At 33.4% G+C, this 25,273-nt stretch overlaps 1 protein-coding gene across 1 annotated transcript in view; it reads right to left on the reverse strand.

Moving 5' to 3' along the window:
- The window catches only part of CSMD2 (CUB and Sushi multiple domains 2), a 988,708-nt gene that overhangs the window by 365,083 nt on the left and 598,352 nt on the right, over positions 1 to 25,273 (reverse strand). Inside the window, 1 exon segment of the mRNA XM_074305059.1 lies at positions 9,929 to 10,050. Coding sequence (XP_074161160.1) covers positions 9,929 to 10,050 — 122 coding nt within the window.

Raw genomic sequence — 25,273 nt, forward strand, 5'->3', positions numbered from 1 at the left:
TTATATTCATATATCACAATTTGTTTAGCCATTTTCCCAATTAATTAATGAGCACCCACATTGTTTCTAATTCTTTGATATAATAAAAGTATAGCCATAATGGCTATTGTATTGATTTCTCAAGCATATATAGTTAGTAGTGATATTGCTGGGTCAAAAGGTATTTTCAGTTTAATGACTTTTCATTTATTGGTCCAAATTGCTTTCCAATTTGTAGTCCCAACAATAGAGAATGAATATGTCTGTGCTCCCACAGTCTTCTAATAATTAACATTATCATCTTTTTCTATCATTGACAATCTGAAGGGTGTAAAGTACAATCTAAAAGTTTATTAAATTTGAATTTCTCGTTATTTGATCCATTTTTTCCCATCTAGTTGTTGACAGCTTGTAGTTCTTCTTTGAAAAAAAAAAAGTTCATATCCTTTAACCATTTAGCAACTGAGAATGGTTTTAACTCTTTTATATTTTAGATTGTTTCACCTTTTTCCTTCCTCTCTTACCTCATTCCTATCTAATTCTAAATTAAATTATAAAATTATCTAAGAGAGCATAGGCAGCAGGAAGAACCTCCAACAATAGAATACTCTATCCCCTTACCTTCACCCTTTGCTCCAGCTGCTTGAAGATTCATAGAGCTTGGATGAGATGAGATTCAACAACTTCTTTCCTTCTGATGAGATGGAGGACCACCAGATCTTATCATGTCCAGTCACTGAACCCAGTATCCTCAAGACCTCACTCTCTGAGCAGTCTCTATTCCCTAATTTCTTGTACTGTCATCTTAACTACTTATATTATCTAAGGAATACTGAGCCTTATTATCCACCTACCCTTAGAAGTTCCAGGTCTTTCTGTTTGCCCTGATAATTGTTTTATATTTTGTCTCTTCTGATTAAAAGCTCCTTGGAAGGTAGATCTATTTCACTTTTCAATTTCTATCCTTATGATTTAGTATATGCTTGTGATGTAATAAGTACTTAATAGTGTTGTCATTAATTTATTCAATTCTATAGTGCAAATATCAGATTTTTATCAGAGAAAATTACTACAAAGATTTTCAGATCCTTCCAGCTAACTGCTTCCTTAAAATTTTATCTGCATTTATTTTTCTTGTACAAAACTTTTCAGTGTTCCTTCCTTCCATGTTACCCATTTTATCCTCTATAATCATCTGCATCCCTTAATTAGTTTAGAAGTTTCCCCCAGCCATAGTTGCAAAAAGTATTTCCTTCCCTTTTCCTCCTATACCATGATATGACTTTTCATATTTAAATTATGATAGTTCTAATTATTGCTAGAACATTGGAATTGGAGTCAAGAAAACTTGAGTTCAAATCTAGTCTCAGAAACTTGTGTCTCCTTGGGCAATTCATTTAACTTATGCCTGCCTGCCTTGTCCTTATCTGAAAAATAATAGCATCTAACTCTCAAAGTTGTTTTGAAGATAAAATGAAATATCTCTAAAGTACTTTACAACCTTTAAAGTGCCATATAAGGGTACTGCTGCTCCAGTGATGATGATGATGATAAAGTTTTTGCTATAATTCAAGGTAAAATTTATTTTTCCATAACTTCTACCTCTAGTGTGCCAGGTTCTGCCCTATAGAACCAAATAAAAAGCAAAAAAAACAAAAAAAAAAAAAAACAAAAAAAAAAAAACCCACAAACTCAAGTCTGATTGGAAACAAAAATTAAACATTTTAATTTTAAGTTGCTCAAAAAATTAATTCACTATGAATGGTAGCATATACTTGTAACCTCAACTTCCTGACAAGCAGATGCTGTCAGATCTCCTGTGCTCAGGAATTGAGTATCAATGAGCTGTGCCAATCAGGTGCCCATATTAAGTTTAGCATAAACACAATGAATCTCTTAAAAGTTGTCTATAGAGGGGTGAATTGGACCAAGTCAGAAAGAGAGCAGGTAAAAGCTCTCACACCAATCAATAATAAGACTATAACCATAGGCAAGATAAGAAGGACCAGTCTTTAAAAAAGAAAGAAAGAAAGAAAGAAAGGAAGGAAGAAAGAAAGAAAGAAAGAAGGAAGGAAGGAAGGAAGGAAGGAAGGAAGGAAGGAAGGAAGGAAGGAAGGAAGGAAGGAAGGAAGGAAGGAAGGAAGGAAGAAAGAAAGAAAGAAAGAAAGAAAGAAAGAAAGAAAGAAAGAAAGAAAGGAAGGAAGGAAGGAAGGAAGGAAGGAAGGAAGGAAGGAAGGAAGGAAGGAAGGAAGGAAGGAAGGAAGGAAGGAGGGAAGGAGGGAAGGAGGAAGGAAGGAAGGAAGGAAGGAAGGAAGGAAGGAAGGAAGGAAGGAAGGAAGGAAGGAAGGAAGGAAGGAAGGAAGAAGAAAGAAAGAAAGAAAGAAAGAAAGAGAGAGAGAGAGAGAGAGAGAGAGAGAGAGAGAGAAAGAAAGAAAGAAAGAAAGAAAGAAAGAAAGAAGAAAGAAAGAAAGAAAGAAAGAAAGAAAGAAAGAAAGAAAGAAAGAAAGAAAGGAAGGAAGGAAGGAAGGAAGAGGAAGGAAGGAAGGAAGGAAGGAAGGAAGGAAGGAAGGAAGGAAGGAAGGAAGGAAGGAAAGGAAGGAAGAAAGAAAGGAAGGAAGGAAGGAAGGAAGGAAGAAAGAAAGAAAGAAAGAAAGAAAGAAAGAAAGAAAGAAAGAAAGAAAGAAAGAAAGAAAGAAAGAAAGAAAGAAAGAAAGAAAGAAAGAAAGAAAGAAAGAAAGAAAGAAAGAAAGAAAGAAAGAAAGAAAGAAAGAAAGAAAGGGAAAGGAGGAGGGAAGAAAGTGATAGGGGGAAAGAAAAAAAAAGGAAGGTGGGGATAGGGAAAAGAAAAGAAGAGGAAGCAGGAAGGCAAAAGGATGGAATGAAACCTTCAAAATTCATTTAATATGGGAATGATATGATCAGAACCATATAGTAGTTAGATTATGCAATCAGTGGTGCAAAAGACAGACTAAGAAAGGAGATAATACTGAAGCAACAAGATCAATTATGAGCCTATTACAATCACCTAAGAGGTGAAAAGGATGTGAACTAGGGTGTGTGATAGCTCCCTCAGAAGTAGAAAAGAAAAAGAGAAAGGCTTAAAAAATATTCCTGAATTAGAATGAAAAGACTATGGTAATCAGAAATGAACAAGAAAGAAGAGTTAAGGATAAAATAAGATCTTAAGTGGAAAGAATTGGTTTAAAATTGGTATCACTGACAGAAAAAAGTGAAGATAGAAAGAATAATAGATTAAAGGGGGATATCCAAATAGAGGTACACTATGGTGAGACTCTCATTAAGATAGGAGTACTGAAGTCAGTACTGAAGGTAAAAATTTAGGAGTGATCTCTAGGGCCAATAATATAGGAGTAACTATATTATAAATATATATTTACATAAATATATATTTACATAAATATATATACAATATATACATGGTAAATATATTTATATACAATATATATAAATTACAAATATATATATATATGTATATATATATATATATATATATATATATATATATATATATATATAGGCAAGTCACTCAGAAAAATTACAGAAAATGATAAAAAACAGACCCTTAGAGAATACCTGCTTTAAAAGTTTGAAAATCATTATTGAAAACAAGAGAAATAATTAGATATATAGGAGAAAAAACTCAAAGAGTAATGTAACAATCTCTAAAGCCAAGAAAGAAGAGGGCATTCAATAAAGAGAAGAGGCCAATAGTAACAAAGAGTGCAGAGATGTAAAGGAAGATGACAAAGAAAAAAAAAAAAGGAAAATACCAATGGATTTAGAACCATAGAATTATATCTTATAAGGAAGCTCAGAAGCCATCTGATTTCATCTTTCATTTATACATGGTGATTGGTGACCTTTAAGAGAACGGTTTCCATTCAATGAATGGAATATAATCTAGACTTTTTCATGATTTTTCAATCATGGAAATCCTGTGACATTATGCAGAATGAACCAAATCTTTCCTAATTTTTATAATTAGGAAACACAAAGTAAACATCCACAATTATTCCCACAAAATGTGTTTTGTTTGTTTGTTTGTTTGTTTTCCCCCCATGGCTATAAGTTTCTTCATTATTCTAATGGCCCTCTTCTAGGCATGATCTAGTTGTAAATGTCCTTCCAAAAATATGGAACAAGCCTAAAGCACAATATTCTAGATATAATCTAAGAAAAACTCCATAAACGAAGTACAACAAAATTACAGTTCTCCTTATTATAGACATCATAAGACTCTATTTCTATTAGTGCAGTCTGAGTATGTTACTTTATTACTATGATATCTCATGACTGACTCAAATTGATATTTCTGTCACTGATACTTCTCAGTCTAAAGTCCTGCTTTATATGCATCAGTATCTATCTTTAAACCAAATTCAACATTATAATTACCCCTTAAAGTGGAATTCTACTATTATTATTACATTTTTAAAGTGTGCCAAGATATTTTTTCTCATTTCTATTCTTTCATCCATTCTATTAGTTATCATTCTCAGCATTGTGTCATGTATAAATTTGATAAACATAAAATATCTTCATGAAAATCCTTGAGATGTTAAGCACATACATGAACACACACATACACAAACATACACACATACACATAAATTATAAGCAAAGGCCAATAAGTAAATACACACCTCTAAGATGACATGGATACATCAATCAGCATACTTTGGGCCTAGTCAGTCAGTCAGTTCTGAATTCTTCTAAGTTTATTGCTATTTAGTCTATAGCTTTCCAATTTATTCACAAAAATATCAATGAGACATGTCTCACCAGCATATAATAAGTATATAAAGACTTTCTTCTTCCTTCCTTCTTTTTCACTCTCCTTTATGGTGTCCTAAAAATCTTAGTTAAGCTGTAATAGCTTAAAATTTCACTGAGAAGGAAAGTATAGCACCTACTATGTGTCAGGCACTGTCCTAATTGTCTTTTTTTTTTTTTTTAAACAAATATAACTCATTTTTATAATAATCTTTGGTTACATTATTATCCCCATTTTACAGTTGAGGAAACTGAGGCAAACAGAGATTAAAATGATTTCTTCAGGGTTATTCTGCTAATAATGTCTGAGGCCAAATTTTATCTCAGACTTCCTGACACTAAACCAAGCACTCTATCCATTGTGCCACTAGCTGCTTCTATACCACTAGCAGCCTTTAAGACTTTTGTGACACACTGTATAAAATCCCAGAGGGTAGGTAGATTATCTTGCTTATTTGCATTTTATATCTCCAGGATTTAGCACAGGGCTTAATAAATACTCTGGTAATCCAATCAATCTATTTTATTTTATCTATCTAATTCCTTGATCTATGAGATTATTCCAAAAGAAGCTACAGACCTAAGGTCAGGACTAGCCAAACCCCTAAAACAACTCCAAATTAAAGTTTACAGTAATCAACAAAGTTCTTGTGCTTCTTTCAGTTCAAAGACTCCATTAGGACCAAAGAGTGGTTATCTTCAACCCTCTTAAACAAAAGGATTTTCAAAAGGTTGTAAGAGAGCTAGAACTACAAAATGACAGCTTGGTGACAGTGTCAAACTAAGGGGCATGAAAATAAAGCAAGTAAGTTTCTTGCTGCTTTGAACCCTTCTCACCAAGCCATTAGTTATTTTATTAATTAGTTAATAATTATTAATAAAGATATTATGTATCTGCCCCATACTAGTTGTGTAAACTCAAGCAGCTATGTAACACAGCTGTATAAACTTCTGTGCTCTAGGTCTCAAGTTACTTTTCAAAAATGAGGGAATTTGACTAAATTTAGTACTACAAACCCCTGGGTTATGCACAGCTTTTATGATAGAAAACAAAATCCCCAGAGGATCTTGACCATCCCCTCTTCTATTTTCCATCTGGGATAGCAGCCTACTGCTGCAGAAGTATTGGTTTAGGGGTCAGAAATATGAAGTCAAACCCTAACTCCATCATTAACATAAGTGAACACAGCCAAGATGAGATGGTTAGATTGAATAGTTTTGGGATAACTGTAACATATAAGGTTGCAACTTATACAATTTCCTTATTTAAAACATGAAGAAACCAAATCACGCAGAATAAGTGACTTATCCAAACTCATTCTGAGATGGAATATTTCAGTCTAAGGTCTTTGTCTTGTCTTTTAATTCGGTTATCCTATGAGGCTCACAGCTCCCCATTTTGATTCTTGACACATTTTACATGGTGATTCTTAGATTTATTCTCATTGAATCTCCTCTTTGAAAAGACTGAACCTTATCCTTGCGTTCTCCATTACTGCTCTTCCCTCTCTGCTTGCTCCAAGGCTATGTGCTCCCCTCGATCAGCACCAAGCAAACAGTGACCATCTACTAAGGCTCAGCTGAAATCATGGCAGCACTAGAAATAATTGGATATTTATTTCTATAAGTCTGTGCTTTTACCACATTAGGCACTTCTTCTACAAGTCAGTCAATAAACATTTATAAAGTATCTACTATTTTCCAAGCCCTATGCTAAAAACTGGGGATACAAAAAGAAGCAAGGGGAAGACAACAAGCAAACAATAATATGCAAAAAAGCTATAAAGAAAATAAATAAGAAATAAAGAGAATAGGGAAACTAAAAGTAAAAGGAATAAGATTGCAATACTGTATGTGCAAGTTTTATTAACCAATGCAATTCTTGTCCAAATACTTCTATGAATCCTCCAAAGAGATATTGACACAGGGCCCTGGAAATCTATCTCTGGGTCTTTTAATGTCTTCTGGGTACCAGTGGAACTGTTAATCTATCTCTCCATGGTCTCTGTGGATGATGGGCATTTTTTTTTTCTAATCAAACATAACCTTGATAATGTCATTTTATGAAGTATCCTGGTTATAACCACCATATGTCTCTTCATTGCCCTTTGGGAATCTCTAATTTTGATTCTTCTGAGAGTGGATATTTCATGATTTCCAGTCATACAGTATTACCAAGAGCACAGTGGTACTAAAAATGTAATGCCAGAGAAACTGAGCAAGATAGACGTTAGAGAGTATTCAATACAGAATTTATTAAATGGAAGATTTACTGGGACCAATGGATCCATGGTTGGTCCCAGGGCTGAATGAGACTATTGTCTCAAAGAATCCAGCACTGAATATCAGATACAGCATTCTTTTATGGGGTAACAAGAACAATGATATGATGGGGGAGGTACCTGGGTGGGGCTGACCTAATGGGGGGGGAGGCACCTAGGATGATGTAATGGGAGGTACTGGAGAGGCTCTGGATACTCTAAGGATGTCTAAAATGGATAAAGACCTTTATCCAATCAAACATTAAGAGGAAATAAGTATAGACTAAGGTCTAAGATATAAGACCTTTATCCTAACATTAAAGGGAATGGTTATAACCTGAGGCAGAGTAACTGAATAGGATAATTAGGGAAACTGGGTCAGGACATTAAAAGAGAACTGCAGCACAACAAAAAGATATATACACTGGCATAAGGAATAGCTTTCAATCATTCAAAATGTCATAAAACTCCCAAATAAAATTTAATCCATCTCCATTAACCAATTTCTGATTGCTTTAACTAATGATGATTTCTATTTCTCTTTTTCTTCTGAGAGAAGGGCTCCCAATTTCTAATTTTATCAGTATAAAGAATTAGCCTGATGCAGTTTGCCACTGTGGACACTCTCCCTCCCGATACAAATCAGCAAATATTCTATCATTTAAAAATCTTAAAAAGATGCTCAGAACACTGATAAGATTAATGAACTGCATCACAAACTCTCCTAGAAACTGGTAGTACAAGTGTTATTATCTAAGCTTTACATGTGGGGAAACTAAAACTGAGAAGCTAAACCACTAAAGCTAGTAAGCAGTAAAACAAGGTATCAAAATGCAAGTCTACTGACTCTAATTTCAGTGCTTTTTCCTTATATTGTTGTTGCTATTATTCCGATCTTCAGTTCTAACTCTTTATAAACTCATGGACCATACTTTCCATGGGGTTTTATTGAAAAAAAAAAAAAAAAAGATACTCATTCAAGTATCTTCTCCAGTGGATTAAAATAGTAATCCTCAAAGTTGTGGGCCAGAGAATTCTAGGGTTCTCTGAAACCCTAGGGTCTCCAAAATCAAAATTAGTTCTTATTTCTAATATGGTAAATATTTATAACTATAACCCATGTATCTATCTATCTATCTATCTATATATACACATACATATACATATATATACACACATACATACATATATATGTACAAATATGTATATGTAATTTTGCTATTTATTGTTTAGTTTATTATTATATTGTATTATTAAATACAATATGTAATATATCTATAAATATAAACTCACATAAAAACTCTTTGGCCACACTCATACCAATTTTTAATAATATAAAGATACTGAGAACAAAAGTTTGAGAAACACTGGATTAAGTAATTTAGTGACTTACCTGGGGTTACACAAATAATAAGTCTCTCAAGCTGTCCCAATTTGAATTCAGGTCTTCCTGAAGGCCCAGTACTCTATTCACCTAGCTACCTCCTTCTATGAGATTATGAAAGTCCTTAGAGTTTATGCCATTCAAAAACTATCTCTTTTCAGTTTCCTAATGTTTTGTGTTTTCTTTATTTCTATTTGGTTCTTGACAGAACACTAAATTTCTCTGATGGCAAAGACACCCTCGCTCCTTCATGTCACAAAACTAAACACTCAGAAAACCATAGGTAACATTAGTTCACTTGTATTGAATTCTAGTTTACTTCACTGTTACTGAGGACTCCAAAAGTCTGATAAAAAAGTGCAATGTAGGGAAAACCTAGTCTTCTCTTTCTAGCCCCAGTCACTCTTTCTAAGTTCTGCTACCAAAATATCTATTCTAATAATAAACTCCCTCTTCTTATCTTCAAAACCGCAAAGAAAGTAGATAGGAAGGAAATTAATTATCACCATAGGTTGTCAAAAGTCTATAACTGAAAATTACACACAGTCTAAGAAAACCTCTTTTTCCCTACTTGTCCAAAATCATTTCTTTGAAAATTCAGTTCTGGTGTCAATCAAGAGAGAATTAAACATACCTATTTACCACTTAACTTTAAGACCACACTCTTACCAAAAACCATTAATAAATAATTGTATAACATATAATTATATGTAAATTACATTATATTTATGCTGTGATTTTATATTAGTATTTATTATAATCTAATAATAATTAACAATAAGACGCATGGCTAAGTTTTATAATAGTTTATGGCCAATGTGATCTGTTAAACAATTATTTCCTGCTTCATTAGATTAAAAAACTTCACATTGGAGGAAATGATCCGTTTTGTTTACTGCAAGGGCTCTACTCTAGTCACCCTCCTTAGTATAAATGTGGATAGAAAATTATAGCCAATTTACCTGGCAAAATAAAATCAAAAACAAAAATACATTCAACCCTACTTTACTGGCTTCTCACTGGATTCCCTAAGAAGTGACCTTGATCATCTCTTTTTGCTTCCAGGCAACACAGCCAGCACCTATTAATTCATTTAAAAATTCCTAGGAGAGAAGAATAGCCTTTCACTAGTTTAATAATCTCTGGAAAGTATTTTTTTTACTCAGATTTAATCCAGCCAAAGCTGAATCCCACTTTCTCATTTGCTACAGAAAAGAATTGTTCAGTATCATCCCATATGAATGATAGGTATTCTTTTGGGGAAGATTCAAAAGCACAGTATTCATTATGGAAATCACATATTCCTCAGATATTCCATATCATTCATCCTCTGCTTTTTGAACATACCCATACCTAAGCTATACTGGACTAATAATAATGTACTTCTTTTTTAAGCCTTTCTGAAAAGATGTAAATCTTCATGATTCAATCTATAACATGACCACTCTGCTCAGTGGTGTCTCCCTATTAGCTATAAGGCTACCTGATTTAAGGAGTAAAAAGGCCTTACCTTGGCAGGGTTGATTGCTGTAATAACCCACACACAGTGGGCATTGTTGTCATACTGAATAGGGAAGTTAGGGGATGTAATGATGCCTGAAGGGCCACGGAGGTGAGCATCACACATTCGAGCTATAGAGAGGAAACAAAAGAGAGCTATAGGTTAGCACAGGCCACAGGTCTTTCCCCCTTGCCCAGAAGAGATCCATAACAAAGCTATAATTTCTTTCTGTCAGAAAGGTTCTCCACTGCAGCCTTTCCTCACATTTTTCAATAGATTTAACTGATTGGTACAGTAGTCTATGATACATGGGAGATGAAGACAAAGAAATTGAGTTGGCAACTGTCCTACCTGGTATTTAAAAAAAAAAAATAAACAAAAGCCCAGAAGCTCATAAACTATAATTAAATCCTCTACTCATGATGACATAATTTATTGTTCTTGTTCCCACATCCTTCCCACCTCCTTCCCACCTCCTTCCCAAACTTCCACATAAACCCCTAGGCTTTTTTGAGGAACCTCTTTTCTCTTCAAGGCTATTCAGGATTGTTCATCATTCAGTATAAATGGCCTTAACCCAAACCCCACCAAAAGAGCTCTAGATGGGAAAGGAAGAAAGACCATTTGGTGATTGCAAAATGAATCCAAAAGAGTGGTATGACTACTCCCTTCTACCTGTAGCAGAGAAAGGAACAGAGGAAAGAATAATGCTAAGCAGTCAAATGTTCCACAGTCCCCAATCCAGGTACAGAATACAAGTCACAAAGTCTTCAAAAGCTCTCCTGAGGACTTCAGATAATTAATCCTTTGCCCCACTCCCCATCTCCCACCTTTGACATAATATATCTATTCACCAGCTGAAAAAGGACTTGTGATCTTGGAGTAACTTCCAAGAGAAATTAAGTCCCTTAAATCCCAGTTTCCCACCAGAAAAACTGTCCCCCTTCCTTCTTCCCCTTTCCTCCCTTCCTTATCACAAGCTTCCTTATAATAGATAATGTCAAAGACCTAGATGATATGCTCTTCTTTGTGCAAGTGATCATCAGAGGTGCTAACAGAAATACTGTTACATATTTATCACAAAAGCCTCATTCTTCTCCTTCATACTCACATGATTTAGTTTTCTTGCTTTGTTTCAGGCTAAAATATCTCTGATAAAGGTGTGAGGTTCAAAATATATACAATATTGATACAAATATATAACAGAGTTCCATTGTCCACTAGATAAGTAGCCAAACATATGAAAAGGCAGTTTCCAAAAGAAGAAATTCAAATCAGAAGGAAGAATAAATGGATGAATGGATACTCTAAATTATTAATAAAAATCAAATTAAAAAACATGAGGCTTTATTTTACATGCCTTAGAGTGACAAATATGAGCAAAGTTAAAAATAGCAAACACTGGCAGGTTATAGAACAAGAGGTACATAATGCACTGATGGTAGAGATGTGAATTGGTCCAAACGTTCCTAAAAACAATTTGAAATTAAACTTTAAAAAACAGAAAATAGTGAAGGGATTCCAAAACAAAGGTAAAGGTCTCACATATAAGGAAATATTTATAGCATATCTTTTTCTGGTAGTAAAATACTGGAAAGAAAATATTACTATTGGTAGGGAAATACATGAACAAATTATGGCATATGAATATAATGGGATATTAATGTGGCATAAGAAATTTAAAGTGACTTAGAGAGACTAATATGAACTGGCCCCAAATAAAGTTAACAAAATAAGAATAGTAACTTAGACAAGGTTCGCAATAATATAAAGGAAACAATTCTGAACTCTAATCAATGAAGTTATTAATCATAATTTTTGAGAAATGTTGGTAAAGCATTGAAATAGAGAGATGATAAATGATGGTGATGGAGGAAGAGAGGTACTAATGGGAAAGAAAAATGATTTCTTTTTCAAGTATTAATAAAACATTTCCTCTTCTCCCCTCCCCACCCCCCCAACCAGGCTAATTCAATGTTTTCTGAAAACTAAATCTAAAGTGAGTTTAGGTTGTAAGTAGAACTAGAATCATACTAAAAACATTTTAGTGACAACTACAGTTCTAAACAAACAATACCAATGTAGTTGATTACATTGTTATGCATCTGATGAGTGGAGATGGGACTACATTAGTATAAAATTTCTCTATATAATTTTATTCACCAGCAAAGTAGGCTAAAATTACAAGTTACCTCTCCCAACACACACAGAATAGATACATTCTTCATCTAGGTGTTGCTCCTAGACTCCCTTGCAGCATTCTTCCTGAACTAACTACCTACTAAGGCAGAGAAATCAATTTAGCAACTTTTTGGTGCTTCTGCTACCAATGAAAGAGTAATTCCAGAGAATCCTGAAAAAAAAAATCACTTTTACCTATGCCACAAAAGTTTCCTAATGGCTTTGGAATTCTCCCTAACCCTAACCTCTGAATCTTTTCTTGCAATTCGTACACCAGTCAACCCTGGAATCTCTATGTGGATATCCTCTATTATTTTACTCTCTCTATTGCAAGTCTCATATGATTTAATGGTAAAGGCATTCTTAAAAAATATTTTAGTCTAACCCATTTATTTTACAGATAAAAACAATGTGACTTGGAGATGTTAAGAGACTAGCCTATAGTCAAATACATAGTAATTACCATGGCCAGATCATGGACTCCATGCTGGGTCTTTCCACTTTACTCCTAACAAACCTTGAGAAACAAAGCAATATAAGAATTCCCTTAGGATTTCTCCATCCCCAAATTGATATAAATAAACCAGTAAAGACCTATAAAAGAATTATGCTTTCTTAGGCATGTTCTTAAATGTGCTAGAAGTCCAAGTGCTGACCTAGGAAAACCCATAGTTTAATAGCACTAGTTACCAAAAGTTGAGTACACAATTTTAGTCAACAGATCCAGAACTTAGCATGGTGCTTGGTGCACAATAGGCATTTCCTAAATCCTAGTTGGTATGACACAAGCTTCCCTACTGCTTTAAGCCTCCAAGGCTCATCTCTGAAATGACTCTCAAAGGCTGAAGAGAAGATAGGTTCTTTTAAAATACAAGTAGTCAATCCAGTTCTTGTAAATGCTATTCTAACACTGCTTCTAGAATGAAAGTACTGTCTTGAAGCATAACTAGAGGTATAAACACTGAGATCTTCATGTTGTATAGTTGATCATCAAGCCTCACAGTACATGTTGTTTTATGAGCTTTATGTCTACATAACACAGTAGTAAATATAATACTTCTGCTACCTTGTCACATTATGTACTGGGAAATCCTGGCATCAATCACCATGCAGGCACAGTAAGGCATTTCTTAAATGGAAGGATATCTGACCAGTGTCCCCATTCCCTTAAATTAACATTTATAATTCCATTGAACAGAGCTTTACTGCTTTAATTTTATTGATATCTTTTTTTTTTAAACATATCCTTTATAACCACTGTTCAATTCCTCCCAATAAGCAGTTCTTTTTATCAAAGGTTTTTTGCATATCAAAAACTCTGATACTAGATGCACTGTTCTATACCTGTCGACTTCCATCATTGTCAAGGAGCAAAGGGAAATGTCTTTTAGAGTTTGTTTTTAAGTTAAAGACTGATCATAATTCTTTCTACTTGTCAATATTTCCATTTATTTAACTGTAGTCAATGGGTAAAATATTATTTGCCTGGATCTTCACTTTTTTGTATCGGTTCATATAGGTCTTTGCAAGTTTCTTTACATTTTTCATGTTTATTGTTATCATTGATTTTAGAAGAGATTAGATATCAACTTCAAATTCCTCATTTCACAGATTATGAAATCAAAACAACAAAAACAAAAAATGAGAGTCTCAGCATAGTGACCCAAAGCAAATTTACTAATTCCTTCCTGAACTCTTGCTGAGGAAGGAAGAAATAGTAAGGTATATTATGTTAATCCAAGTATGTTTTATCATTTGTAATTCTTGAATTAGAAATCAAAGATTCCATGATCTCATTCATCAAAGCACCAAGTGATGGTGAGACCCCAAGGAAAGGATCACAGTTTCATTGAATATTAGAGTCAAAAAGGATGTTTGGAAATAATCCAAGATCAAGAGGGGCAATGAAACATAGCCACAGAATCAAAAACCTTGAGAAGGGAAGGAAAGGGGAAGTCCTAGAGTTTGGTGTAAACTGCAATGATATGATAGAATTATATATTGAAAATACTTGATGAAACTTTAGACTACTTAGTCCAGGTGTATAGAAGGGAAACAGGGAAAGGAATTTGTTTTCCAAGACCAGAGAGTCTAATTAGTGACATATGCTAATCTGGAACCCTAGTCTCCTAACCTCTCAATGCAGGAGGTTTTTCTATCCACATGACAATGTTGGAAACAATCTGTTCCCATTTTTGCAGAAGAAAAGTTAATTTGATTTAAAATATAATATTTTAGCTTAATGTGTAATTAATTGGTCATTAAGGTATTTTTCTGATAGTATTAAAATGTTGCTATTTTATTTGTGTGAAGAGGAGAAAAATCTCTCAGGTATCATCAAAGAGTTACTCAGGAAAGTCTAACTTCTTCAATTGTTCATTTGTCAGGGGCATTGTAAAGGGAGGTCCCTGTTCAAGTATGGATTTAACTAAATGAAATGTCTCCCTGAAGTTTACAATGGTTTCAGAGAGTCACACAGGAAAAGGCAGAAGCCCAGAAATCACCAGATGCTCTGCCATCTTCATTAAATATTTACAGATTCCAGGGATTTTGTAGGTCCATAACCTCTTATTGTCAATGTTGTTTCCTGTACACAGAGGTAGTTTAACTACCCAAACACTTTGTACCATCTGTATATGTTGCTGAAGTCCTGGATTTTAACCCTTTGCCAACCTAGTGGCTGCTCTCTTTATCATGATGGATTCTGAAAGCTGCTTTGTTATTTTCTCCCTTCAGGCACAAATGCCATGAGCCAATTCCCTTTTGCTTGGTGCCTATTCTCTTACTTCTCTCTTTCTTAAAAGTTATTCAATACTTAATAAAGAATATGACAGCATTCATATTTCTCCCTTGCTTATGTGGGTAAGTGGAGATTAGCAGGTAATTTGCAGGAAGCAGAGTTAATAAAACCAAGCTAGTGTGGTCTATGCCCAAGGTTTCATTTTAAGGATCAGAAAAAGCAACTAGCAATCACTTTCAAAATGAAAAACAAAAAGATAGGTGATGAATAGAAACAGAAGGCTAAGAAGGATACAGTTTGAGATCAAAGGATATAAATCCTGGGTTAGTATACACATAGCTAGGTTACAAAAATAAAATGAAGCAAGAAAAAGTGTTGCAAAGCATCATGATTTGTTTCACGCAAAAAAAAAAAAAATTCAGACTGATAACATTTTTGGTGGCAATATGCTAATCATGGCATTTCTTCTGTTCCACATTAGGTGAATATACAATCCTGTGTGTCTAAGAATGCCTCTCTAGGGATCAAATCCTAATTTGGTGGAATAGCCAGCTCTACAGCATGCAGATTATGATAAGAGTTTATGCTATGCTTGTGACTTCAAAATGTTCCTTCCTCTGAGGTAATCCCTTCCTATCTAATAATAGGCACTAGATTAAGTCCAGTTAGCTTGCTGATTGTAGGACATCTAATATCATATGTATTTCTGGCTAAACACAGCAGCAAGATTCAATGGGTGAAGTTTAAGTTTGCAGTGTACTTATATTAAAAAGCAGCATGACTATAGCACTTCATATTTGTATACCAGCTTAGGTTTGCAAAGTACTTTCCACATATCAATCCTGTAAGATGAATTTTTATTATTCCCACTTTTTAATTATAGGGACTTAAGTCAATAGAAATAAGATAATGTGATCATAATTGCAAAGATGATAATGTCAAGAGAAAGGTGAAATTTCATTCTTCTAATTCTAAATGTGACCCTTTCCCCATAAAATCATTCTTTAAACCAGAGAAATATGGCAAACAGAACTCACTCTTAGTGTTACTATGATGAAAACTCCTTGTTTTACTAGTTTGTTAGCAGATCTATTTGTGTACAGTCTCAGAAAGTCAATCAAGACCTGATATATAATAAATAAGGGTACAATTTCCATTATATTTTATTTCACATGTAACTATGTCTACCTGAAAGATGTATTACCAATTGACCTTGACAAGTCTAAAACTTTCTTCATTAGGATCATAAATTTGGAAGTGAAAATGATCTTATAGTCTAACTTCCTCAATCAAATATATATATACACACACAAATATATGTATAAAAATTCAGTGGAATGCTTTTTATCTTTGATGGTGGTCTAAAAGAAAAGAAATCAACAGAAATCTATAAAAATAAAATTAAAATTAATTTTTAAAATAAGTTAATAGAAATCTGCCAAAATTTTAAAAGTATAATAAAAATGAAAAAATAAAATAAAATAAAACCTGCAGAGTTATGAAGAAGCCTGTACCTACCTGTCAAGAGGATTAGTTCATTATTTAGTTTATCAGTAAATAAGACAGTGGGGTCAATTCTGGTGGAAACCATCATTTAAACATAATGCTTTCTTTCCCCTCTTCTAGGGAGCAACAACCCAAATAGAAAAGCCTAAAATCCTCAAGGTAACAGACCCAGAAGAGCTAAATAGAAAGACATAGTTAAAATAGAGCAATAAGTTCAAAGATGGAAGGAGTATTTGGAGGGGGGGAGAAAGACATAGAGGTAAAATCTAAGGAAAGGAATAGAACATTTTAAATTATAAAAATTTTCTGCACACAAAGAATTAAAGAAATTTACTAAATAGTGAAATAAGCATGTACATTGAAAAAGAATCCATAGATAATTCATAAAGTAATTATAGTTACATGGAGGATTCTTAATAAGTCTGATTAGTAGAAAATTTTCTTCCTTTATATTATGTAGAATCAAAGATCAACCATTTACCCAAGGAAACAGCTACCAGATGGAAGACTAGAACTAACCTTTTTGCAAATCAAGAAGAGAACTCTTCTCACTAGGAAGATAATTTGCATTCGTATTGGGGACCAAATAACAGGAAAATAGGTCAAAAGATTCCCTCTTGCCTATTTCTGCTAAATCAATGAAGCATATTTTGGTTTGTTTTAAAGAAAATACTGAATAAAGGAATTAATGAGCCATAACAAAGGACAAATGGGGCCAACTACACTTTTCATGCTCAAAACCACATCAGGTGGAATTATTAAATAAAGGTCATACATTAAATAAAGGTTACAAAGGCAGTTTTTCTTTTAAAAGAAAACTTATAGAATAATATGATGAAATACCACTGGTTATAATGTATTACAAATATGTAAGGATATGGAGAAAAAGAAAATAACTAGTCCATTGTTTATTATTTGCCATTCATTCAATAAAATATTCCTATACAATAGCATAAATTAAATTCTTTGAGTTGTGACATATTTTTAAAGAGGGAAACTACTATCAACACAAACCAGAGACATTTCTGGCTTACTGATTCCCATGTACCAAACCTTTAACACACACAAAAAAAAGTCACATCAGCCATCAATTTATGAAGGGAATTTTTTCTCCTCAGTTTGTCTTTTCATCCTTTTCATCCTTCATCCTTGTTCAATTGCTTCAGTCCTGACTCTTCATGACCCCATTTGGAGTTTTCTTGCCAAAGAAAGTGGTTTGCCATTTTCTTCTCAAGCTCATTTGACAGCTGAGGAAACTGGGACAAAAAGGATAAGTGACTTATCCAGGGTCACCCTGCTGGTAAATTTTGAGGGCCTATTTGAACTCAGGAAGATGAGTCTTCCTGACAGGGTGAGTACTCTACCCACTGAGTTTCCTAGATTTCCTTTATTTTAGTCTTTCTGTGCTTCAAAAATTTTAATCAAGTTTATCTACAACATTCTCAATGGCCTTCTAGGTAAACATTCACCTTTTCCTAGCCCATCACTCCCAAGTCCAATAGTCACATAAAAAATATTCTGAGTGTTACATTTTAAACTATTTCATTCAACAAATAAGGTCCTACTATATAAAAGACACTGGTAGTTGTTTTTGTTCCAGACCTATAAATTGCTTAATATTGGAAGAAACGAGATAAGTATTTATTAAATACCTGATATGTCCCAGGTTCTATAATAAACATTTTACAGACGTTATCTAATTTGATTCTCACAAAACTTCAAGATGTGTTATTATTTACCTTTTTAACTTGAAGAAACTAAAGGAGACCAAATTTATTTGTCCAGGATCACACAACTAATAGTGTCAAGTATGTGAGGAGTCTTCCTGACCTCAGGCTCAAGGTTCTATCTCCTGTGCCACCTGACTGCCTCTGTTGGAACTCCTAGTGAGAAAATTACCTCTACTAATGCAAATCAGCAACTTTTCTGCAATTTAAAGCCTTATAGTTATCTGGAGGGATAAATGATTAAATGACTGGCCCTTGGACACATTCATTAACATGCTTCAGAGAGAACCAAATCCACTTCATCTGACGGAGGCCAGAGTACCATAACACCTCTGTACAAAAGTATATAAAACAAAAACACAAACAAACACAAACAACAAAAGAAAAAATTTTTGCTCTCCAGGAATTTATTTTGTCAGGATATCACATGTATACATTTAAGTAAACAGAAAATAATTTCAGAAGAAAAATAGCCCATAAGATGGAGTGAGAAATAAGCAAAAGTCTCATGTTAATATCTTAAAGGAGGGGAGTAAATTTCATGCATGTGGAATATACATCAAATAATGAAGATGAAATGGAATATACTTTGGAGAAAAGCTTGTAAATGTGGCTAGAATGTGAGCAGTATCCCATAATCTTGGTGCACTGAATTTTAATGGTGTTTTCTGTAACAGCCTGAATAGTGTATAAAAAAGGGTTACTAATATTAGAGAAGTCCAGAAAGGTGGATGAGGTACAGATTTTTAAGGGATTTAAATGTCATGCTGATTTTATAAATTTTTCTATAAACAATAATTAGACATTGAAAATTTTAGAGTAGTGAAGTAAAACAGTGCCATGGAATATTAGTTTGTAAGTTGTATGAAGAAGATATTGATGATGGAGAATATGCACAAAGAAGGCCAATTAAGGTTCTAATACAATTGAAAAGCAGTAGGGGTAGAGCCAACATGGCATAGAAAAGGCAGGGATTCACCTGAGCTCTCCCAAATTCACTTCCAAACAACTTTAAGTAAAACCTCAAAACAAATTCTTGAGCAGCAGAGACCACAAAAGGATAAGGTGAAACAATTTTCTAATTCAAGACAATTTAGAAGGTCTACAGGAAAGATTTATCATGCTGGGATGAGAGTACAATATAATCTAGCTCAAGCTGCACTGCTGCAAGCCACCTCAGCAAATTAACAGCAGGGCTTGGGAGGTAACTGAATCAGTCACAACAATAGTGGCAGCTACAGTTTTTGGAGTTCTTAGTTCACACATAGTAAGGGGATTACAGAAGTTCCTTTGATGGCACTGAGTGCACTATCTGGGTTGCTATTCTGGGTCACAATCCCATGATGATGAAAAGCACTAGTACTCTAGAGATTGCAGCCACAAGAATGTGGTTCAACATTTATTATATATGGGATTGCCTGTCATCAAGAGGAGGGAGTAGAGGGAGGGAGGGGAAAATTTGGAAAAGTGAATACAAGGGATGTTGTAAAAAAAAAAAAAAAAAAAAAAAAAAAAAAAAAAATTTACCCATGCATATGTACTGTCAAATATATATATATATATATATATATATATATATATATATATATATATATATATATATATATATATATAATTATAAAATTAATAAATTAAAAAAAAAAAGAATGTGGTTCAATTCCAGGATAGAAAACAGTGCTTATGATCATTCACAGACCAGAGTACAGTCAAGGAGAGTAACAAATACACCAGTAGAAGAATTAAAAATTTATAGAGTGAAAATAGCTGTACAAAAACCTAAAGCCTGAAACCCCAATAGCCAAAGGCAACTTTAACATTAAATTAAATGTAAAAAATTGGCTGGAGAAATAAGCAAACTAAAAATAAAAAATAAAAACAAAAACAAAACAAAAAACAAAACAAAACACCTGACCATAGAATGTTACTATGATAATGGGGAAGATCAAAATACAAGCTCAGAAAAAGACAACAAAGTCAAAGCCCCTGCAAAAACCTTAAAGAAAAAATGTGAATTGGTCTCAGGCCACTTCAAAAGAAAAGAATTCCTGGAAAAGCTTTTTTAAAAAGTTAAATAAAAGAGGTAGAAGAAAAAAATGGGAAAAGAAATGAGAGTAATATTAGAAAAATGTGGAAAAAAGAGTCATTAGCTTGGTAGAGGAGCCACAAAAAATTCTGAGGAAAATAACAGCTTTTAAAAAACCTGAATAGGGCAAATGATAAAAGAGGTACAAAGATTCACTGAAGAAAAGAATTCCTTAAGAAATAGAATTGACAAAATGAAAACAGGTACAAAAGCTCACAGAAAAAAATAATTCCTTAAAAACTTGAACTAGCCAAAGGGAAGCTAATGAATCCATAACTCTTGAACTACCTAAAAACTATGATCAACCAAAAAAAAAAAAGAGCCTAGACATCATTTTTCAAGAAATCATCAAAATAAACTCTCTTGGTATCTTAGGAGTGGGTAAAATCAAAATTGAAAGAATCCACTGATCTCTTCCTGAAATAGTTCCCAAATAAAAACTCCCAGGAATTTTATAGCCAAATTCCAGGGCTCCTAGTTAAAGAAGAAAATATTGCGAGCAACCAAAGAAACAATTCAAATATTGTAAAAACATAGTATAACACAAGATTTAACATCTTCTAAAGGATCAGAAGGTTTGTAACATGATATTATGAAGGGCAAAGGATTACAACCAAAAATCACTTACCTAGCAAAAGTTAGTATCATCCTCCAGGTGAAAAAATAAACATTCAAAAAAAAAAAAAAAAAAAAAAAAAGAAAGAAAGAAAGAAAGAACTTTCAAGCATTCCTGATGAAAAGACCAGAGCTGAATGAAAAATCTGAGCTTTAAATACTAGGCTGAAGAGAAGCTCAAAAGAGTAAAAAGAAAAGAGAAATCATAAGAGATTCAATAAAATTAAATTGTTTATATTTCTTCATGGGAAGATGATACTTGTACTCCTAAAGAGCTTTTCATTATTAGTGCAATTAGGAGTCTTCATAGACACAGGGAATGGGGATGAGTTGAATATGAGGAGATTAAAAATAAATAAATAAATAAACAAAATGAAGAATAAGAAAGAGGAATACACTAGAAGAAGGGTAAAGGAAAAGACAGAATAGGATAAATTATCTCAGCTAAAAGAGGTACAAAAGAACTTTTACAATAGCAGGGAGGAATAGGGGACAACCTTTGAACTTTGAAAGGATTTGGCTGAAAAAGGGAATGATATATACATTCAGGTGGGATTATAAATCTATCTTCCCCTAAAGAAAAGTAGAAGGGAAAGAGAATAAGAGTTGATGGAACACTGAAAGAAGAGGGCATGGCCAGAAACGAAACACTTTAAAGGATGGATACAGTGAAAGGAGGGAGGGAGAGAGAGAGAAAAATAATGAGATAAACAGGAAGAAATAGAATTGAGGGAAATATATATTAATCATAAATGTTTTATTATAATTATAAATATAATCATATACATAATCATAATTATAAAATATAAGCATAAATATTTTAAAGCAAGTTTCTCTAATAAAGGCCTCATTTCTTTAAAATGTAAAGAGATTAGTCAAATTTATTTTTAAAAATTAGAGCTATCCTCTCATTGATAGTCAAAGTATATGAACAGACAATTTTCAGATAAAGTAATCAAAGCTATTTATAGGTCTTATGAAAAATGCTCTAAATCACTATTAATTAAAAAATGCAAATTAAAGCAATTTTGAGGTATCACTTCATAGCTATCAGATTGACTAATATGACAAATGTTGGAGGGGATGCAGGAAAATTGAGACAATAAGGTACTGTGGGTAAATTTGTGAATTTATGCAACCATTCTGGAAATTAATTTGGAACTATGCTTGAAGGGCTCCAAAATCTTTGACCCAATACCACTATTAGATGTGTATCCCAAAGAGATAAAAACCAAAAAGGAAAAGGACATATGTGTAAAAAAAAAAAACAAAACATTTATAGTACATCTTTTTGTGAGGGCAGATTTTTAGAAATTGAGAGGATGCCCATCAACTGGGGAACAGCTGAACAAGTTGTGATATATGATTGTGAAGGAATAATTTGTATTATAAAAATAACAAATAAGATGCTATCCAAAAAAACCCAAAAACCTGATACAAAGTAAAATAAGTAAAAAAAAGAAGACATTGGTAACAGCCATATTGTATGATGATCAATTTGAATGACTTAGTTATTCTCAATAATACAATGATTTCAGATAATTTCTGAAGTACTTAATAGGAAAAAAAAAAATCCCAAAGAAAGAACATATGGCATATGAATGCTGATTGAAGCATGCTTTTTTCTTGTTTTTGTTGTTTTGCTGTTTGATGTTTTGGTTTTTGGTCTGTTTTCTTTCACAATATGAGTACTATGGAAATAAGTTTTGCATGACAGCACATATATAATCTACAACAAATTGCTTACCTTCTGAAAGAGGAAAGGGAAGAGAGAATTTAGAACTCAAAATTTTGAAAAATTGTTAAAACTGTTTTTACATAAAATTGGGAAAGAAATAAAATATTTAAATAAAAATATGAAAGGAGGGACAGAGGAAAACATGCATTTATTAATTGCCTAACATGTGTCAAGCAGTATGCCAGACAGCTTATAAATATTATTTCATTTTATCCTCATAACAAATTTTAGAGGTAAGTACTATTATTATTTTCCATTTTACAGTTGAGGAGATTGAAGTAGACAGAGATTGAGTCACACGGCTAGCAAATATAGGATTTGAACTCAATCTTCATGACCTGAGAAAATGCACACTTTCTATGTCATGCAGCTACCAGGTGAGAGGTAAAAAAAGATCTAAAATAAAGAAGTATCTGTGTGAGGAAAGAATGAAATATTGAAGTCAAGTGTAAAAGATGATGTGAAAATGGAATTGACAAGAACCAACAACTAAAAGTTAGCAACAAGATGGTTATAAGGGTAAATAAGACGGGAAAAGCAAAGAAAACAGCTGCTTAACAAACCTGGATAACTAGAAGGATAGAGGTAGCACTAAAAGACTTGACTTGGCCACCCCACTGTCTAAAATAGGACTTTGTCTTAACTCACCCACTCAGGAAATAGTAATTTCTACTATAAGTTATAGTTTCTACTTTAGGTTTATTTGTTTTTGTTTTCCCCACCTCTCTTATACTTACCTAATATATAAAATGTCCTGAAGTTAATGACTATGTAGGAGAGGTGAAAGATGCTCATGTTAACTTGTAGCTCAACTACCAGCAATCAAAATGGTCTAGAAAAGGGTTAACCATTATCGCACCAGACAACATTGAGGTTCATTGGAGTACAAATCTGGCCATAACTCATAACCAACAATCTCTAAACCAGAAGATCATCTCTTCCCAATTATTTTAGTAGTAAATCTTGTTACCTATCAATTAACATACCTTTTCTTACTTCAGAAGTATTTGATCTTGATCATAATAGGTTTACCTTGATCACAACTACATGCTTTTGAATTTTCATCTGCTATTGCTAATTGTGGACATTCAAGAATATATGACTCAGGAGATAATAGGATCATAAAATCTCAGAGTTGAAAAGAAGCTCAGGAAACATGTAATCCAGCATATACCTAAAGAGGAGTTAATAATTATACCTGACATTTACATAGTCTTCTTAGGCTTGTGTAAACACACACATTTTGTACATAGTTATTTGAATGTTGTTGCTTCCATTAGATTGTGAGGGCAGAGATTAGTTTTTCACTTTCTTTTTATTTCCAGTACTTAAGACTAGGGTGTGGCACATAAACATTTATTGACTGATTAATTTTAAAGCTTGCAAAGTACTTTTACACATATTCACTCACCTGATCTTCACAACAATCCTATGGCATAGCCATTATTATTATTATTATTATTCCCCTTTTAAAAATGAGGAAGTTAGGAATCTTGCCCAAGATTATACAGTTAAGTGTCTGGGGTAGTACATGAACCTGGGACTTCCTGACTTTAAGCTCTGAGCTCTATCCACTGAACCACCTAGCTGTCCAAATTCCTTCTAAAATCTAGATATTGAAACTTTTAGAAACCCAAACATTTGATTAAAATGTCTCTGAAAATGACTGTCAAATCTACATATGTCTTTATTTTCTCTCTTGAGCTTTCAGCCTTCATTATCGGCTGCCTTCTGGATACTGCCGCCTGGATGTCCTTTTGCTATATTAAACTCAATCTATCCAAAAACAGAACTCGTTATATTTTCTCCAACATCTAACTTTTCCAAATATATATTTTGACATGATATAATGAACATTCTCCAGATGCCTAGGGTCTGTAGCCATCCTTGATTCTTCGCTTCTACCCTCATATCCAATTAGATGCCAAACTCAGTCTTTTCTATACCCACAACATCTCTTGCCTCTGCCTCTCCATTTACTGTACAAGTACTATTAAAACTCAGGCCTCCATCCCTTCTGGACCAAATTTAATATGACAACTTTTAACTTTTTTCCTGGGTTTTAGTCTCTCCCCTTCCAATTTACCCTTCACACAATTTATAAGCTGATATTCTAAAATATAAATCTGGCTCTGCCCTGTTCTTACTCAAAAATCTTTTTTGGTTCTTCACTGTCTCTATAATAAAATGAAAAATCTTCAACTTGGCTTTTAAAGCTCTTCATGATTGGCTTCCAGCTACCTTTTTCTAGTGTTCACCTGAATCACCTAACTCTTATCTATTGTTCTATGTAGCTGTAGTATGCACAACAGAAACACTGGTTAAAAAAAAAAAAAAAAAAAAACAGCTTTTCAGATGGTCTAAACGATATTAGAAGGTAACTGACAGGTCTCAAAACTGTTGGTGAGTTAGATGGATGTCTACCCCAAGCATGTGAAAACTTTCCCTGATGAAATGGGTAAACTGTTTATTCAAATGGCCATGAAGTGGACAAAGAAGGCCATGGAGAGAACTTATGATTTAATTAGAAATGGAAGATACCAAAATCATCCACTGCATCTCAGACTGGGATAAACTTTGATGACTCAAGAAGAGAGAGTGAGGTTGATGACTGTACAACTCTGCTTCACTTAAATCAAATTCAAGCATAAGTTAAAACATCACCCATGATGTCATTAGTCTTCTTCGAAATTAAAGAACACACAACAATAATTATTCATAGCAAACTAACCTACTGGCACACTCCTATATACAGCATGCCATT

The sequence above is a fragment of the Sminthopsis crassicaudata genome, chromosome 3 (assembly GCF_048593235.1).
Source record: "Sminthopsis crassicaudata isolate SCR6 chromosome 3, ASM4859323v1, whole genome shotgun sequence".
Taxonomy (NCBI): domain Eukaryota; kingdom Metazoa; phylum Chordata; class Mammalia; order Dasyuromorphia; family Dasyuridae; genus Sminthopsis; species Sminthopsis crassicaudata.